General features: G+C 34.2%; 4 protein-coding genes across 4 annotated transcripts; 2 read left to right on the forward strand and 2 right to left on the reverse strand.

The window, feature by feature from the left end:
- Positions 1–29: 29 nt before the first annotated feature.
- On the reverse strand, positions 30–6230 carry LOC106109972. Its single transcript, XM_013291636.1, has 12 exons — positions 5951–6230; positions 5565–5874; positions 5363–5437; positions 4566–4673; positions 3988–4048; positions 3265–3321; positions 3117–3183; positions 2762–2860; positions 2592–2698; positions 2189–2488; positions 1411–1764; positions 30–1228 (listed from the first exon to the last, which is right to left on the reverse strand). The coding sequence occupies exons 1-12, from the start codon at positions 6101–6103 to the stop codon at positions 1213–1215; spliced, it is 1707 nt and encodes a 568-aa protein (XP_013147090.1). The 5' UTR covers positions 6104–6230; the 3' UTR covers positions 30–1212.
- Positions 6231–6524: 294 nt separating this feature from the next.
- On the forward strand, positions 6525–8055 carry LOC106110018 (probable H/ACA ribonucleoprotein complex subunit 1). Its single transcript, XM_013291697.1, has one exon. It carries the CDS (start codon positions 6616–6618, stop codon positions 7282–7284), a length of 669 nt encoding a protein of 222 aa, XP_013147151.1. The 5' UTR covers positions 6525–6615; the 3' UTR covers positions 7285–8055.
- A 476-nt stretch (positions 8056–8531) lies between these two features.
- Positions 8532–9705, reverse strand: LOC106110019 (membrane magnesium transporter 1). Its single transcript, XM_013291698.1, has 3 exons — positions 9430–9705; positions 9303–9355; positions 8532–8904 (listed from the first exon to the last, which is right to left on the reverse strand). The coding sequence occupies exons 1-3, from the start codon at positions 9506–9508 to the stop codon at positions 8683–8685; spliced, it is 354 nt and encodes a 117-aa protein (XP_013147152.1). The 5' UTR covers positions 9509–9705; the 3' UTR covers positions 8532–8682.
- Positions 9706–9850: 145 nt separating this feature from the next.
- On the forward strand, positions 9851–16820 carry LOC106110016 (sodium/potassium-transporting ATPase subunit beta-2-like). The gene is made up of 6 exons (XM_013291695.1): positions 9851–10108; positions 11361–11618; positions 11966–12146; positions 13235–13346; positions 13816–13984; positions 15027–16820. Exons 1-6 carry the CDS (start codon positions 9973–9975, stop codon positions 15128–15130), a joined length of 960 nt encoding a protein of 319 aa, XP_013147149.1. The 5' UTR covers positions 9851–9972; the 3' UTR covers positions 15131–16820.
- Positions 16821–18224: the final 1404 nt, after the last annotated feature.

Here is an 18224-nt window from a genome sequence, read left to right on the forward strand (position 1 = left end):
ATCAAGGTAAAAATTAAAAAACCAATAAAATGTTGTAATGCATTTTATAAATAATAAGGTTACAAACATTACAGAAGACAATTACAACATGAGAATATTAACAGATTAAATTAAAATCCATTAAGCTAATCAAAAGGAATTTTAAATACAGATTACACATTTTGTTTTAGTTTTCCTACAATAAATAAAACAAACTTGTCTATCAGTCTTACAGGATACAATTCAATATGTGTTTAAACAATTTTTAATCCACATTAGGCCCGCTACACACGATCCTATTGTTTATATAAGATAGCGTGTATAGTGGGCTTTAGCTATTGACAGCTAATTAACATAACCTATAAATAATTAGAAATACCTTATATAGCTTGGAAAATAAATCTAAAATCTCATGCACATTAGTAAGTCCATAAAAAGGATATTGCTTCAGTGAAAGGGTTAATTTTTTTACTATATTTTAAGAATGATTCAAAGAGATAAAGAAATATGAATTAGTCAAGTTAAATATCTAGAAAACAGTAAAAGCATCTATCTATACAAATTATTAAGTACATACATTTAGAAAGAATAATATAAAATAAACAGATATAATTATACAACATCTTATTTTACGAAAGAAATATATTCTTAAATTAGAATTCATTAATGTTAGAAACAAGAAAAATATACGAAGAACAAGGAAAAAGGCAGAAAAAGTAACAATAGATGTAAAGAAGCATTGTCTGTTTTTTTAGTTAGTAATAAGTACAACAAAACATAATAAAGGGTAAACAAACTTTGTTATGTTTGTCAGAAATCACAGTATATTAATTAAAAGCCCCTTACGATATTCTATAAGCTATTTTAGGTATTTAAATCGGGGGTAGATAAATCATGCGAGAAAGGGACAAATATACAAGGCAATAGCATCAAAGATTTCCATGGCAACATTATCCAATGGCAAAAGGCCTATGTTGTCATTTAGGTATTTAATTTTGACATTTGAAATTAAAAGTTTCATAGAATATAAACAATACAATAAAGTTTTCACAATACAGATAAAGTCGCTATAAACAACTAGTAATTAATAATTGACAATTCAAAACATTAACGTATTTTTTAAACTACGTAATTTACTAACATTCCTTGATATTTCATTATTTTTAACATTCATATACTAAACATCATATATACATGGATATAAATGTGTCGCAACGAACATCTAGTTTTTGTTTATCTTCGTAATTTTCTGGAAAAAAAAAACACATATTTACAATTTCACTTTGAAGAAATTTCAGCACAGTGCGGGTAGTTTCTTAAAAAGATTGTGCAAAAATAGTAGAAAAGTAACGGTTATTCAAGCTATTGTATTGTATAATGTAAAAGTACAATCAGATAATATATTTTTATGAGACATTTTAAAACACATACCTATTGAGCGGTTTTTCTCTGTACACGACTTGTTTTCTCGGTCTTCTAGAGCGTCCTTCCTGTCTGTCAAGACAGCTGTCACTCTCTGGTGTCACGCTCCGACTGTCACGTCGATTCTCGTCCGTTTCACGTCGAGAGACAATCGTGTCCCGTCGAGATGCACTCGTGTCTCGTCGGGTGGCACTAGTGTCTCGTCGGGATGCACTCGTGTCCCGCCGAGATGCACTCGTATCTCTAGGTTTGTTGGTGTCTCGCCGCGTGACGCGTGTTTGTATATCATTGTCAGTATGTAGAGGGCTGCCGGCGGCTCGGCGCGGCGCGGCCTCGCTGCCGCACGCGGGTGTGCTCGGTTCACTATTAATAAGTATCATTTCTATACTATCTATATTTAAATTAATACAACTACAACACTTCTCGCTCTTCTCTACTCTTTTTTCAACTAACTTACCATTGTAAGGACCTGTCCCACCACTGGCTGATAGAGGCACAGATAGCTTAAAAATGGCGTCACTGTCAGATAAGGGAACAAAATCCGATATTTCTATCTTATGTTTTAAACATTGGATTGTTATCACACAATTTACAATTTGGTGAGACAGGCCTTTAATAACGAAAAGTATATATAGCCACCAATGGCTAGTATGCCATCTTTTGCACTGAACAATCTAAATTCAACCTTATCACGATAGATATAAAGATATTTATTGGAATATATAAGATATAATCCTGAAAAATCCCTCTGTATTGGGAACATTCCCATAAATGTGACAATACTTACGAGAGGATGATGACGCGGGCGTCAGTCGCTCCGTTGGGGCTGGGGGCGTCAAATCGCGTCATTTCTGCCAAGGCGGAGTCTATCACGACTTTGGGCCGGACCTTCATCTGCAGAATAGGTGATAACACCTCAACCTGTTCTTGGGACACTGACAGCTTAGCCACCTTCTGGTGAACAGACTGCGGGGTAGGTGATGGCCGCGGTGATGACTGGGGCTTCATCTTCTTAGGAGGTGTAGGGTTCAGTTCGTCGTCGAATTTCATCTTCGCGACAACCACTTTTAGGACCCGCTTGTTGATACTGAGAAAAGTAAATAAAAGTCATTCTATATGGTCAAATTGACCATATGGTTAAAATTAAACCAAATTTGATATAACATTTAAAGTTATTTTATTGTTTATACCTGTTTCTACGCGACGGAGGCTGCTGGGGGGAGGAGGTGCGCTTGCGGCGGCGAAGGGTGGGAGTGAACTCGCCCCCCGCCATCCCCACCACCGGCGACGCTTCACTCTATATACAATTTTTATTACTGAATTGTCACAAAATATAACGGCATTTATTTCATGATATTACCTGTTGCTTGCAAACAGACGTAGAAGCTCTACCTGCGATGTCCTGCAGTTCAGTAGTGGAGTCCGGCTCCAGAGACACGCGGCTCTGAGCCCTGCTTGTCTATGGTCACATGGTATATTAAAAAAGTATAAAAAGCAATCTTACTTCTTACTAATTTTATAAATGCGAAAGTTTAGATGGATGGATGTTTGTTAAAGTTTGTAGTCTTAACTGCTGAATGGATTTCGGTGAAATTTGGCATAGACGTATAGGATAGTTTGAAAACACATAGGCTACTCACTTTTGTTTTTTTTAATTCCACGCGATAAGAGACGCGGACGAAAGCTAGTATTAAATAATTTATTGCGATACATACCCTTGTATCATTATGGACGTCAAGCAACCAACTAGGACCTTCTAACGGGTTGTCCGCACAACTTGCACTGAAAATGGAATATTTTTACATAATTTCCAAAGAAACTGAAATATTTGAATATGAAATTGGCAGTTGCAGTTGTACATACCTGGCGGGTGAAGTCTGATCACTCTCCTCTTCTTCTATGACCGTTTCAAGTAATTGCCTGAAAACATATCCAATTACTTCTATCAAAGAAATATAATTAATGCCATGTTTCATCTGATGACTGTGGTGCCGGAGGCCTAATTTATGTCCCTTTCTCTTTACCACCATTTTCTCATGAAAGGATGGGAAGGGGAAATGGATTTGACGATGGAGGAGATGCATAGGAAGAGGAAATATCCTCTTTATGTGCGTCTCCTCCTGCGTCGGATAAGGGTAGGCGACGCATCTACAAGTGCAGATGTCTATGGGCAGCGGTCGCTTCGCCATTTTGGCGGATTCAGGTGGCCGCTTTCTCGTTTGCCATCTTATGTTATAAAAAAAAAAAAATAATTAACTAGTTTTCGCCCGGGACTCCGTCCGCGAATTTAAAAAAAAATGAGTAGCCAATGCCTTCTTTCAGAGTATCCTCTATGTCTATACCAAATTTCATAGAGAAACTCTAACATCCATCCATCTAAACTTTCACATTTATATTAGTAAAAAGTAAGAGGTTAGATTGTAATAGTAAAGTAATTTGACGAAGAGTTCTTTTTTAATTTCATTAGAGTAGGAACATAAAACTTGTAGTGGGGATGCCTCAATCACCTGTTTCATAACCTTCTATAAATATATGAAGTTACTTTTAAGACTAATATATGTTTTATATATCAAAACAATAACTTACGGACTCATGCATGCAGAATTATTGCCATTCTGTGATTCCTCCAATTCCTGCTCACCACTCTCTGAAATTACAATACGAAATTTAAAACAGCATTAAAAGCATAGATAAATCTTACATTTAGAAAGTTCGGATATCTGTAACTTTCAGAGGAATTTAGGCATAGATGTAGAACATAGTCTAGAAGAACACATGGCCACTGACTTTTATTTAATTTCGTGGCTATGGACGAGCGGCCAAAAGCTAGTAATCTATAAATACCTAACCTAGAGAACAAACCAGGCAAAATTAGTTCGGTTTTTTTTGGAATAAATTCTTTCAGTGAAAAATGTTTCGAAAATCTACTTTTAATTCAAAATTTTAATTTAAAAATTAGAGGTCCAATTTGAATGAAATTGTACATCCGAAAAACATCAAGGGCAGGGTGAATCAGCACTTATTGAGCTAGCGGACTCTATGGCATAGCTATGCTAGCTATGCTTCAACTGCATCTTTACTTAGGTTAGGTGGAGTTGTGATCAAGTGCTGGTTTATTCATGTTAAAAAAAAATTGGCTGTTTAAATGATGTTAAGCTGTATACCTTCCAGACCAATGTCTTCTGTACTATTTTCTATATTGTTAGCCTCATCGTCTTCTTGATTGCCCATCAGTTCTGCTGCATCTATCCTTGTCAGTGGTATATATACATCTGGAATTGTTTAGAATGTTACTTCAGTTGCCAATATTAGTTCAGCTGCAATGGCTATAGTGGTAAAATAAATCCCTAATTTAAGTCCCTTTTTCTTTACCACTCTTTTCTTATAAGGAGAGGATGAGAAGGGAAAGTGGATTTGACAGAGGTGGAGATACATAAGTAGGGGAAATATCCTCTTTATGTGCATCTCCTTCTCAGTCGGATAAGGGTAGGCAACACGTTTGCAATTGCGGATGTCTATGGGCAGCGGTTGCTTCGCCATTTTGGCGGATTCAGGTGGCCGCTCGCTCGATGCCACCTTTTGTTATGAAAAAAAAAAAATCTATCTATACCAATATAATAAAGAAGGAAGATTTGTATTTTTGTATGTAATCAAATAGCTTAAAAATTATCGGGCCGATTTTAAAAATTCTTTCACTGTTAAATTTATCTGTAACATAGACTATATTTTTTTATTTACACAGGCAAAGTCGCGAGCAACAGCTAGTATAAAATAAATTAGATCCCAGCAAAATACATTACTTTCCTATTAGTTAAACAAAGGCTATTACTAATTTTACATTTATTTTAAAGTGGTTTTGGCAATGAGAACCACCTTATTGAAGTTAGTTAAACCAGTTTTTTAAGTGGATAGTGAATTAAAGACTGTTTACTCTAATTTAAGTGAAAAACTTAATTTGTACCTTGTAAGACATGCATAGGGACAGCCCGCTCTGTGACATTGCGGTTTTGTTGATTAGGACTCCTGTTTGTTGATGCTGAAATACAAGACATTTAGAATGTATAAAATATTTAACAACATCTACTTTACAGAGATATAAATTATGTTAATATAAATTATGCAACAAATGAAACTAAAATTTTCAAGTATATAACATATCTTACATGAGTTGCTACTATTGAATAAAGTTCTGCTGAGTGACACCACAGGGTGGATTGACTGACCACCAATCAGCAGAGGATGAACTCTGTTTACCCTCTCCCTCTCTGTTGCAGCCGGAGTTCCACTTAGCTTGCTCCAGCGAGGAGAGGACGCGTCAAGCTCTTGTCTATCGCGCATGTATGTTTTAGCCAATTCCATAGTCCTCGCGACCGCATTAGACGCTTGCACCAAATGTGTAAGTGTCTCCTGAATCGCAGCTTGAAGTGCAGCATCCAATTGACGTATTTGAGCAGCACCGCCACTGCGAATTCTCTGTAATGTATTCACTCATTTTACACCCAGTTTTCCTTGTGTTTTTCATAGTAAATGGATAAAGATACAAACTTACATTCAACTTTAACTTTAACTCGTTTCGTTCTCGGATGAGATTCAATTTTTCTCTATCTATTTGCGCTGTCGTTAATTTCGAGTCCTCCAAAGCCTTTGCCAGTTCGACATTTCTCCTTTTAAGTTCTTTTATTTCTTCATTTAAGGCAGACATGGTTTTAACGTAATAAAAGTATTATTTATTTACGAAATAAGTGTATTCATTAACATTTATTGTTTTATTTGTCTGAAAAGGAATAAGTAACTTCGGTCGATATTCAATTTTAAATTGTTGTTTGACAATTGACACTGGCTGGCTGGCTGAATGACACTTGACAATCTTGACATTTCGATTTGGTATACAGAATAAAAATAAACCTGACAAAAGAAAACAAAGAAAATGGCTACAGCTTTTCGACTGAATGTTATTAATGTTTCAATTACCGTTATTTAAAAACCAGGCATTTTCTCTTATTATTTAAAATAAGAATTTAATTTTTACGCAATTTATAAGAATCTTCACATGCCTACATGTTTCAATGGAAAAGAGGGTGGCTGTAAGGCTGTGAAACTTTTGCTTCGTTATGCAGCGTGTTGAAAAAAATCCTTTAAGTCAAAAACGCGTGTGATGAAAACATAGTTATTTTAGGTTATTTTTGATCTTAGATTAAACTTTTATTGTTAGATATGTCGTTTCGTGGCAGAGGAGGTGGCGGTGGACGCGGTGGTTTCGGCGGTCGTGGCGGAGGACGGGGCGGCAGAGGCCGAGGCGGCGGCGGAGGTGGCGGCTTTAGGCAGCAGGACTTCGGGCCGCCGGAGACAGTCATTCCCCTGGGCCACTACGGTTGGACGGTACAAGATGACTTAGTTTGCAAAGTGGACATAGAAGACGTACCGTATTTCAACGCTCCAATTTACTTAGAAAATAAGGAACAGATAGGAAAAATAGATGAGATATTTGGAAACTTACGCGACTACTACGTGTCAGTGAAACTCGGGGAGAATATAAAGGCCAAGAGTTTCAAAGACGGCCAGCAGTTTTATATCGACCCCGCAAAGTTGTTGCCGTTGAAGAGGTTCCTACCACAGCCTCCGGGTGCCAAGAGAGGTGTTGGGAGGGGAGGTCCGCGCGGTGGCCGTGGTGGAGGCTTCAATAGGGGTGGCGGAGGTCGCGGCGGAGGTTTCAATCGCGGTGGGGGCGGAGGTTTCGGCCGCGGAGGCGGAGGCGGCGGCGGGTTTGGTCGCGGAGGAGGAGGTGGTGGTTTTGGCCGTGGCGGTGGTGGCGGAGGTTTTGGTCGTGGGGGCGGCGGGGGGCGCGGAGGAGGTGGCTTCCGAGGGGGTCGCGGCAGATACTGAGTGGTAGTGATAAGTGTTTAGTATAAGGACATTTTGTAATGGTAAAATATTCAATCCTGTTTGTGTCGGGACAGTTTTTAAATATGCAGAGTATTGCATAGAACATAGATAAATTTAAAACATTGTTATATCTTCCACATTCACATTAGTCTTGGGCTTAATCAAACATCTGCAAGTGCGCGCCATACTAGTACAATTGGGAAAACATACTAGTACACACTTTTAGTACCTTTAGTACTTCAGATTTGTGAGAACAAAATACATGAAGAGAATATAACGAGGGTTATAGATTATGTTACATCAAATTTTAAGCAGGGTCAAACATATGATATTAGCAAAAATAAATTTAGTTATAAATGATTTTATCCACTTTTGATTCTCATTATTGCAAATCAAATCAAATACTTCGTTATTTGATTTGATTTTCAAGGCGAAAAAGTGCCAAATGTCCGATTAACAAGAGCCATTCAGTAATGTTACTTTTTGTAGCGTCAAGTAACATTACTTTTTAGTACATCATATGTGTACTACCCAAGACTAAACATTGTATTTAAACAAAAAATATATGAGTAAGACCAAGTTATTAAACTGTGTGTTAATTGTACTGATATGTATAAACTGAGTATATATGTCTTTGTAACAGAATAGATATTTGATTGAAAGAATAATGTTGGTTCATAATAGTTATGGATTAAGTAAACATTGTAAAAAGTGTAAAATGTGTTGACACAATATATTTGACTATTTTACTTTAATATAAGATTATTTTTAGTGACAGTGTTTTTATATTACCCTTTTTAATTATCCAACTGTAATCTTTTCACAATAGATGTCGTAATTAAAAATTAAGGGAATCTTAGCAGTATCAGAATGAACAAGAAAATTTTCCTACATGAAATTATACTAAAAGGAAGCAAGCAGTTCACTTTGCTAGTTTCTTTACTAAAGGAATTTGCAGCATTTACCTTTTCTTATAAAGAAAGGAGAAAATGTACATTGTAATAGGGTCTTTTAGACTTCTCAAGTTGATGCTGTACAAAATACTTAACTTGACATCTCATAACGAAATATTCTCTAATATGTTCATATATTTCTATGGGCAGCAATTGCTTTGCTATTTTAGTGAATTTCAGTCACTGATTGCTTATTTAACTTATACTATAAAATATACAAGGTGTTTATGTTCTTATTTTAGAAAAAGACATTTAAATATTCCAATATTTTATTACAACTTTACCATTAGCCTATTAATTTTACATTTTATTGATTTCCACGGCTACATTTTTTCTACATTGTATATTTTTATATGATTTAATTTAATGCAATATTGTTTTGCAGGTTTTCCAGTTATTCAGATTTATCTATTTTTGGTGCAGATTATAAATTAACTTATTTCAATCATTCTAAATTATCTAAATCACTTTTACTAGGACTTGGTACATAGTTACATGAAAGAGCTCTTCCCCTGTGGTTGAACATGTAAAAAGAGGGCAGGTTACGCTGTGTCTCCCAATTAATGTTGTTTAATTCTGCCGCTGCAGGTATTTCTCTGAGCTTGCCAGCTACATTCAGTACACCCCACATTACAGCAAACAAACTCAATACTGCTTGGAGTACAATCTGTAAATTGAATATAGTACATATTTATTTAATTCTTTAAGCACAAATATTTCAATAGAATAGTAAAACTAAGCTACAACAAAATTCATGCAAGAGTGGCCTCATCTGAAATCTCTTACAGGCAACCCAGTGGAGATACTGTACTTGCACCTACACTTAGCATTTAAGCTTAGGAGTTAAGATTGAATAAGTATTAATTTACAGCAAAGGCTAAAAATAATGATAATAGTAATTTCTCGTAGATGTATATTGAAATAGTTATTAATAAGAAGACATAACTGAATGAAAGGTAGATTCAATACACTATTTACAAAGCAATGTAATGTAACTACAAAGTTTTTGCCACTAATTTGAATAAAACCTGTTTACGGCGATAACGAATAATTTGACTAGCTTACGTCTAAGGGTAAAGTTGTGAATTCTTGTGATGTGATCCTTAGGTACGTACGATCTGTAACAAACGTTTTAATTTAAACTGATTGACTAAAGTTAAATCAAATATCAATGAAAATCGTTAGATCTTACGCTGTGCTGCCGAGAATGCGGAATGAAATAAAGAAATAAATCCAACTATTACAATAATCTTATAAATCGAAGAGTCCATGTTTTCTAAAAGTAAATTTACTTATATTTCTTTTAAAATCTCATATATACGCCTGCTTTCTAAATTAAATTTAACTTTGACGGTGTCTTGCAGAGTGAAGATATTGAATTTGAGTACAATTTTACTGAAAATTATTAAAAATTCACTCTAACAAGACCTATAATTGAAGAACAATTCCAATGACAGCAGTGACATTGACAAATCTACAATGACAGGACAGAATGCAGTGACATTTCACTATTAGCATAGATTCTTTAAAGCTGTTGGTTTAGGTTTATAATCTTTGGTATAATCAACCCTACTAGATTTTTTTTTCTTTACCTCTATAATTTTCAATCACCTTTCATTACTCTCTGGTTATCAATCAAAAACGGTTTTGCGGTGTTGTGGAAAGTCCACTGTTCGAATTATTTTATTTTGAAACAATTTACTTATCAGAACATATATTAATATTGGTTAATAAGATGCCGCGAAATCCTAAGTTGGAAGAATTCGAGATTGAAACAAAACCGACAAGGTCTATTAGAAGAGGAAATGTTTCAAATTTCTTTTATGATTCGAATACGGGCGCTTTTTTGGGAAGAACAGCTGAAAGTTGGGGTGAGTTTTCTGCTAATCTTTGTTTTTTAATAACGGTAGTAAGTGATCTTTCAATTTCTGTTATAATTGAATAGCGTTCAATTCAAACCGTTGTTTACAAGGGATAAAGCGTGCTTGTTTTGAGGGCGTGGCTTTTTTTAGGGTGTTTTGTTGATGTTAGAACAGGATGTCAACAAGTTAAAGATAACTTATTGTATTTATAAATAATAATACGAAATGGAAATTAACTAAATTCCTTTGCTAGAACAAAATAACTATAAGAAAAAAAACAACACTGTTATTGTTCTTTTCCATAGCAATGGCTGGGAAAAAAAAATTACTATTACTTTATTAAGTATACTGGGATAAACACATTTCTACTCCCTAACTGATGTCATCATCTCGCCTAAATTGTCCTACTCCCATAGGGTCGGCACACCAGATATTCGTTCTCCAAATAACTATATCATCCATCCCTTTCGTTTAACTGATATGGTCAAATAATTATTTATGTTGTATATTATAGCAGTTTTGAAAATAAGAAATTGTATAGTCTTTTTCTACTTGAACAAGATAAAAGATTCATTTTACAACAGTTGTTACAAACTTGTAGAAGAATTTTAACTGTGTAATTAAAAAGTTTAGTTTAGTTAAAAATATCACAAGCTTGTATTTAAATTTGAAATGAAGGATTGCCTTATTAATTTATTTTGATGTGAAGAATTTTATGGCAAATTTCCTAATTTGGGGAAGCCCTATAATCCTGTTAATGATTGATAAATGAGACATCATTAGGTCAAACAGCGATAGCAAATAATAATCACTTAATAAGCTGCCGACTTTAATCCCAGTGAAGCCATACAATAGCTAGGTCAAAGTAACACTTACTTTTGCTTTCTATAATTACTATTGACTTTACAAACAATACAATTTCTAATAAAGCTACTTAAGCATTTAATTAACTGAATAAACAAAAATCAATTCCTCCACTTACTAATTCTTACTGATGTTATAAATTCGAAAATTTGTTAGAAATATGGATGAATGTTTGTTAGGAGATATCTTGTATATGTCTGAATGGATTTCAATAAAATTAGCTTGACATAGATGTAGAGAAAAGCCTGGAAGACAATATAGACTTGTTATTTTATTTTTTTAATTCCACAATTACATTGTGGGCATATGCTCTAATTTTTTTTTATATTTATATTTTGCAATACACATGTTTTATCTGTAAGATTAAATATATAATCTTTATTTTACCTTATTTTAGGTAAAATCATATTATTCTACATAATATTCTATGTGACGCTGGGGGCACTCTTCATGATCTGCATGGTGACCTTCAAGGAGCAATTCATCAACCCTCGCGTGCCGCGGTTGCAGCAGGACCGGGGCCTTATTGGCACCAGCCCAGGCCTTGGTTTTCGTCCCCTGCCGCCCGATGTCCGGAGCACGCTCATCTGGTACAAAGGCACCAGCTATGAGAGCTACAAGTATTGGGAGGATGAACTTATCGAGTTTTTAAAAGGTTAGTATTATTTATTTTAGAAATAATGTTTAAGGTGTCACTAGTTGCCAAAAATGACTGCACTTGCTGAATTAGATCAGTTGTAATCAATAAATGTAGTATTAAAATACGACAAAGGTACTAAAGAAAGTATGGATGGATTGTGTAAAAGAGTGAGTGAATTCGCATACGCAGCTGATAGAGATTTGTGGAAGAGTACATACTGTGCCAACCCTACATAGTTATAAGGGCAACAAGATGACCTTGACATGCAATTTTCCGATTTTAAATTTACCTTGTTAAATAAAAACAGCCGGTTTATAAGTGACTTAGTTAAGGCAGTTTGAAGCAATTTAGTATGTTAATAGTGTACAAGATGAAGGGTCAGACTGCGGGCGCGGGTCAGAACATCTTCAACTGCGGCTTCCGCAGCCCGCCGCCGCCGGGCAAGGTGTGCGACGTCGACATCCGCGCCTGGGAGCCCTGCATCGAGGAGAACCACTTCTCCTTCCATAAGTCATCGCCCTGCATCTTCTTGAAGCTGAACAGGTGAGTGAGGAGGTAGCAACTACAAAAATTACTATATGTACAATCAGGATATCAGGCGGTGTCCCTGAAGAGCTAGTTGTTTGAACATTTCGTACGCATTAAGATGAAGCGAAATAAGCAATAAGATGCAGCTTTTAAATACATGTAAGAAAAATGGTTGTTCAATGGTACACAGTAAATACTTTTAATTATTCTCTGCTAAGTATTTCAAAAACATTGAAAACCATTTTTATTTGTAAATAGTACACCGCAAATAGTCTTGACTGTACCATGGCTTCAGGACATTTAAAACCTCGTTTTTTTCTCTATATTTAAAACTATTTTTTTCTATTTACAAGTTTTATCTCCGATTTATAATAATAGTGCATGTTGCGTGTTTGTAGAAATGCAATCGGCACGAGGTGCGGGATGCCGTACTTGTGTTAATCTCTGCATCCTGCTGATGTCTCTTTTATATACCTTATGTAGCAATACTATGTTTTCATATGCTTATTGTAGTTACATAGTCCAGTTGGTATTTAAGAGATAATGTAACTTTAATGCTATTTTTAAATCATTTTATAAAACAAGAGAATATATTTGTGTCGATGTTTTATTTTAAAGTATGTTATATTGTCATGTTTGTTTTAAATCTGTTTTATTTTAGATTTTTTTTATTAAACTATAGAAATATATAGGAGTCGAATACTTGCTGCTTAAAGTCTGTTTGAAAAAAACTAAAAATAGTCTATTATATTGCAAACGGCGCTTACTAAGCTAATTTATGAATTCGTTTCTGTATTGGACTGTAACAGCCTTACAAATAAACGCGGTATAAAGTTAAACTTAGGAATTAACTGAGTATAAGCAAAATTTGTACTAATAAAAAAATAAATAAATCCTTTATTATTTCATTTTAAAAATATACACATTTAATGAGAGTCTTGGCTCCTGCACTAGGTTCCCCTGTGCTGCAGGAGCCAATTCTATTAATTGCTTATTCTGTTTATTCCTAAGTTTAACTTTTACTTCGTTTATAAATAAGGCTGTAATACATTCAGTTGGTTAAGTATTAAAGTAGTGAGTGTATTTTCAACGTGCGTGTTTAGGATCTACGGCTGGCGGCCGGAGTTCTACAACGACACGGCGGCGTTGCCTCGCGACATGCCGCAAGAGCTGCAGTCGCACATCAAGAACCTCACGCAAATCAACAGAGATTATGTAACTATTCTATGACTAAAATTGCATAAAAAGTCACATATCTATGGTGCACTTTGTAAAACTGGTTGACGCTAGTAACCTGTGGCAAGAGTGTGCCTCAGGTGGCCTATTCTGCTATTTTAGCTTTCTTTTTTTTCTGTTATTAATATAAATTGCGATTTGCTAACAATTGCCGTTATCATGGCAATGATTCATTGCTACTATTGGATTTTAGTTTGTCCCTTTTTCGAATAACGGTTTTTCCGATTTATTTGTCTCCTAATTTTAATAGCGTGAAAATAAATAGCATAAAGAGTGTGGTAAGAGTAGGGCTTTTTATGAAATAAAGAATAATTTAAAAATATGCTGTGATTGCTGACATCCTACGACACGAAGTAAAAATTTAAAAAATTATTTATAATTGTTACGAAATTTGTTATAACGTAGTAGTGTGTGTTTACGCTTATTATTATAAATGATGTGTGTGCAGGCGAACATGGTGTGGGTGTCGTGCGCGGGCGAGACGGCGGCGGACCGCGAGAACGTGGGCGTGCTGCGCTACCTGCCCTACGCCGGCTTCCCCGGCTACTTCTACCCCTACACCAACGCAGAGGGCTACCTCAGCCCGCTCGTCGCGCTGCACCTCGTGCGCCCCAAAAGTAACATCTATACTATATATCTATATATCTATGTGTTCTTTAACAACTGTGGCAGGTAAAGACAGGAGAAATAACTAGTCTCTGTGCGTCCCTGTCTGTTTTTTGAAAGTAGGCAACGCATTTGCCAATGTCGAACAACCGTTTCGCTGTTTTGGCGAATTGTAGTAGTTATTGTTCATTTGTTATCTGTAATGTAGTTGAACTATTTGTGTGTCTCGCCAACAAACTACTGTGCAGTTTGACCACTTTTCTTTACAAGTCAACTAGCTTTAGCCCGCGACACCATCCACTTGGAATTTAAAAAACAAAAGTTAGTAGCCTATATCAGGGATGTTGCGGATGTTGATTTTTTCACATCCGCGGATGCGAATGCGGATGCGGAGTTTTAAGGGCTCACATCCGCGGATGCGGATGCAGATGCGGATGTTAAGATATTATGTAAATCGTCATCACCATGATCATCATTTCAGCCTTTATTATGTTACTAAAGTATATTAATGAAGAATTAAAACAATGATGACTTAATTATTAATATTTTTAATCTAATTAATCAAACATTATTATATATTAAACACCTATTGGCAAATTAGTAATTAAATTTAAAAATAGGAGCATTACACTTAATGAACAGGAGTATTGCCGCCTTTTCTGGTCCAAGGCGATTACGCAGAGGTTCATAAATTAAACCCGCGCTACTAAATACTTGTTCGCTAGGAACACTGCCGGCTACTTGCATGATATTCGCATCCGCATGAACATCCGCACTGATTAATGCGGATGCGGATGCAGATGCAGATGTCCAAATCTATGCGGAAGTTCCGCATTTGCGGATGCGGATGCGAATATTCGCAACATCCCTGGCCTATATGTTCTTCCATATCTTTCTCCACGTATCTGCCACCGCCACTATGTATTCACCGAGATACTTTCAGGTTCAGACTGCAAACTCTAATAAACATTCATCCATTTAAACTTTCGCCTTTATAATATTAGTAAAATGTAAATTTTTCTCTTGTGTGTATAAATAAATATTTATTTCCAGCTGGTAGAGTGATTAACATCGAATGCCGAGCTTGGGCCAAAAACATCAAATACGACAGGCGGGAGAAATTAGGTGTCGTCCATTTTGAAATTATGATTGAATAGTATTTAGTGCTGGTAACACTATTTAATTGTACGGAAATGTGTCTGTTTTATTGTAACAATAACGGATGCATTTCTCATCTTTTTTTTTATAAATTGACTATCATTTCGTGATAATATCTCAGTGAAATATTTCTAAAGATAATCCAATTTTGAAATAAATGATTTAATATTAGCGAATTATTTTCGCTTACAATTTTACAATATGCATTTATATTATGCAATATATTTTATGTGTAATATATTTTTTAATAATGCTTTATTAATAAATCGTAATTTACCACCGATTTTATTATGGAAATACAAAGAATCTCGATTATTTTTATGTTTTAACATTTATCAGAGAAAAGTCCTAACTTATGTATGTAAAATATGAGAAATGAAAAAAGACTATTATGCCATGACTGGAATTATTATATACCTGTGAAGTTAAATAAAATTATTAAAATAGAAGTATTCCAAACATTCCATATTATATACTTAATATTTCATTATTATGTCGTAAAGTAATGTATAAACACTTTTTGTCCAATTTCCTTGTTTCTAACTGCGCATTTCACACATAACCAGTACAATTGGTCAATAACTGGCCTGGCAACTGGCACGTTGGAAAGGGTAGCTGGCCAGTGGAAGTTATCCAGCTAAGCGTGAAAAAATTAAGTAAATTTTAGACTCTTATTCTATGTATTTTAGTGAACCGTCCATTTATTTATAGACTGCAGTAGATTTATACCTATTTTTGTATCACCAAATATAATTATCACTTAATATAAGAAAGACATGTATTTTAAGAAACTTTAATTGTAAAAAATGCAGCAAAAAATGGATTTTTTTTCTTATAGAATCGATTTTTCAATGTTTTCTTACATTAATTTGATTGTAAATGCATTTTAAAAATTCATAGGTGCTGTCTTGATTTTTAAGATGGCGGAATATTAAAAAAAATTTTTTAGATCTTTCAAGTGTATTCTCAAATTCACGAGGCAATTGGTGTCAATTTTTTCTATAAACTTTTTAAACGAAAACTGCCAATTCGGCCAATTTAGTCGTATTTTAGGATACAAATATCATAGTTATAAAGTTTGAATTTTTTAGACTTTTTAATGTAAAAAATGCATTTAAGTTAAACTAGTTTACTTTGTTCTTTTTTTGTGAATAAGTGTCCGTCCATGAGAGAAGAATTTTTTTTACAATTTTTTTTTAAGACTGAATTACAGTCTGATATTTTTTTTGTTACAAAATTGACTTTACTTAAAATGAATTTTAAATAATCTTTTACATGTTTTTTTTAAGATTGGATTTTTTTACATTTTTACATTCTATATATTTATTTTTACATATATGTATTTAGGTATGTTATATCCGTCCATGTGTAGTGTTTATTATTAAGAAGAATCTCTAATTATGGCAATTTTATAACGAGTACGTAGAAATAAGCTACGTAGAATATTTTTTTAAGATATCTATTGCTATTAAGTTGTAGTTTTTTTTTATCACTTTGACATGTGTATTTTTTATTATTTTTTTTTATTTTTTCCTAGTGTACCTAATACTTTACGTTAAGCCGTCCTTTGCAGCATATTATATGTATAGATTTAATACAATCAATGAATGAAATAATTAAAATAATGCAATGTGTGCCTCGAATATTGTGTAAGCTAGATTAGTGTAATAAAGAGATAATTTCTACAAATGTTGTTTTTTTTAAAAAAAAACAAATCCCCAGAGTGAGTTGTTCAAGCCAACGTTGTATTGATTCAAGCGTTAGGTTGCTGTAATAGCTTTTTTGACTAAAGGAAAGTCTTTAATTTTTATATTTTATCTATACGTTAAAAAAAAATTTTGGGCAAAAAAAAATATTTTTTCGTCCACTTTAGTAACATCCTGTATATCACCATCTATGACAATAGATTTATAGGTAAGTATTTTATAAAATAACTATTGGTTTTAACTGGTTTCATGTTTATTATGGAAATAGGTCGGACATATTAACATAAGAAATATCATTTGTTTATAGAACTTAATAAGTTTCTCAGGCTTTGTTATTTTAACTGTATAAATAGCCAGTTTTATTAGGTACTAGCTGTTCCCGTGCGGCTTCATCCGCATGAAATTATGAAAACTTTATTTCATTGTTTACATTTGTCAAACTATCAATAGCAAATGTCAAAATAACATGACAAACTTGGCAATGTTGCTTCCTTGATGTTGGCAGCAACTTATGGTCTCTTTTCCACATTAGGATTTTTATGTAAAATATTTACCCCCTAAGTAATGGCGTGAAAATATATAGCCTAAAGCGTGAGGTAAGTGTAGGGCTTTTCATTAAAGAAATAATTTTTCAAAAATATGCTATAATTGCTGACATCTTAGGTAACAAAGAAGTTTGTGTTTACGCTTTATTATAATAGTATAGATAAAATATATTCATTAAATAAAAAGAAAAGCACGTCATTAGTTTTCGTAGTCTATCGTTGTCGTTAATGGATATTTTATTAGATATCATAAATCTATAAAATAAAAGACAAGAATTCGAACCCATACATAGCAACAACCACTACGCTTACAAGGTCATACGATAGCTACCGGCTTTGAGAAACAATTGTTTCTATGCAGTATATATACATAATTATATGTACGAACGTACAGCGTGCATATTGACCTGCGTGCTTCAGTTATGATGTGAAGTTAACACTTGTTAACGAAACACGGGAAATCATGCTGAGTCAACTAACCGTGCAAGTTTATGTTACTAATATGATATTTATATAGTGTATTTGAAATAATAGAATAGTATACCATTTTTTTTAATCCTCAAAAATCAAATTCTTATATTTCATTTTATGTGTTTATAGTTTTTACTTTGCAAAAAACCGCCTAAACCGACGAATGGAAGTTAAGCCTAAACGATATTAGTCATTAACAAAGAATTCGAACCCGGAAGCTATTACGATAAGCGTAACTACTGAACTATGTAGATAATATTGCATAACAATGGAACAAGAAATGAGATCACATGCACTGCAAATCTATCAATTTGTGCAAACGGACCGACGTCAACATCACTTCAATAAAGACTATTGTACCATCTTTTAAT

This window comes from Papilio polytes, unplaced genomic scaffold (genome assembly GCF_000836215.1).
Source record: "Papilio polytes unplaced genomic scaffold, Ppol_1.0 DF820956.1, whole genome shotgun sequence".
Lineage (NCBI taxonomy): Eukaryota > Metazoa > Arthropoda > Insecta > Lepidoptera > Papilionidae > Papilio > Papilio polytes.

Bases quoted from the DNA above. Each gene is read 5' to 3' on its own strand.
- LOC106110019 (XM_013291698.1), bottom strand. From the start codon at position 9,508: ATGGACTCTTCGATTTATAAGATTATTGTAATAGTTGGATTTATTTCT. The intron at 9,356-9,429 runs GTAAGATCTAAC...CGTTTGTTACAG, and splicing joins CGCATTCTCGGCAGCACAGC to ATCGTACGTACCTAAGGATC. The intron at 8,905-9,302 runs GTAAGCTAGTCA...TTCAATTTACAG, and splicing joins TCACAACTTTACCCTTAGAC to ATTGTACTCCAAGCAGTATT.
- LOC106110016 (XM_013291695.1), top strand. From the start codon at position 9,973: ATGCCGCGAAATCCTAAGTTGGAAGAATTCGAGATTGAAACAAAACCG. The intron at 11,619-11,965 runs GTTAGTATTATT...GTATGTTAATAG, and splicing joins ACTTATCGAGTTTTTAAAAG to TGTACAAGATGAAGGGTCAG. The intron at 12,147-13,234 runs GTGAGTGAGGAG...GTGCGTGTTTAG, and splicing joins ATCTTCTTGAAGCTGAACAG to GATCTACGGCTGGCGGCCGG.
- LOC106110018 (XM_013291697.1), top strand. From the start codon at position 6,616: ATGTCGTTTCGTGGCAGAGGAGGTGGCGGTGGACGCGGTGGTTTCGGC.
- LOC106109972 (XM_013291636.1), bottom strand. From the start codon at position 6,103: ATGTCTGCCTTAAATGAAGAAATAAAAGAACTTAAAAGGAGAAATGTC. The intron at 5,875-5,950 runs GTAAGTTTGTAT...AATACATTACAG, and splicing joins AGTTAAAGTTAAAGTTGAAT to AGAATTCGCAGTGGCGGTGC. The intron at 2,489-2,591 runs GTATAAACAATA...TACTTTTCTCAG, and splicing joins CCTCCGTCGCGTAGAAACAG to TATCAACAAGCGGGTCCTAA.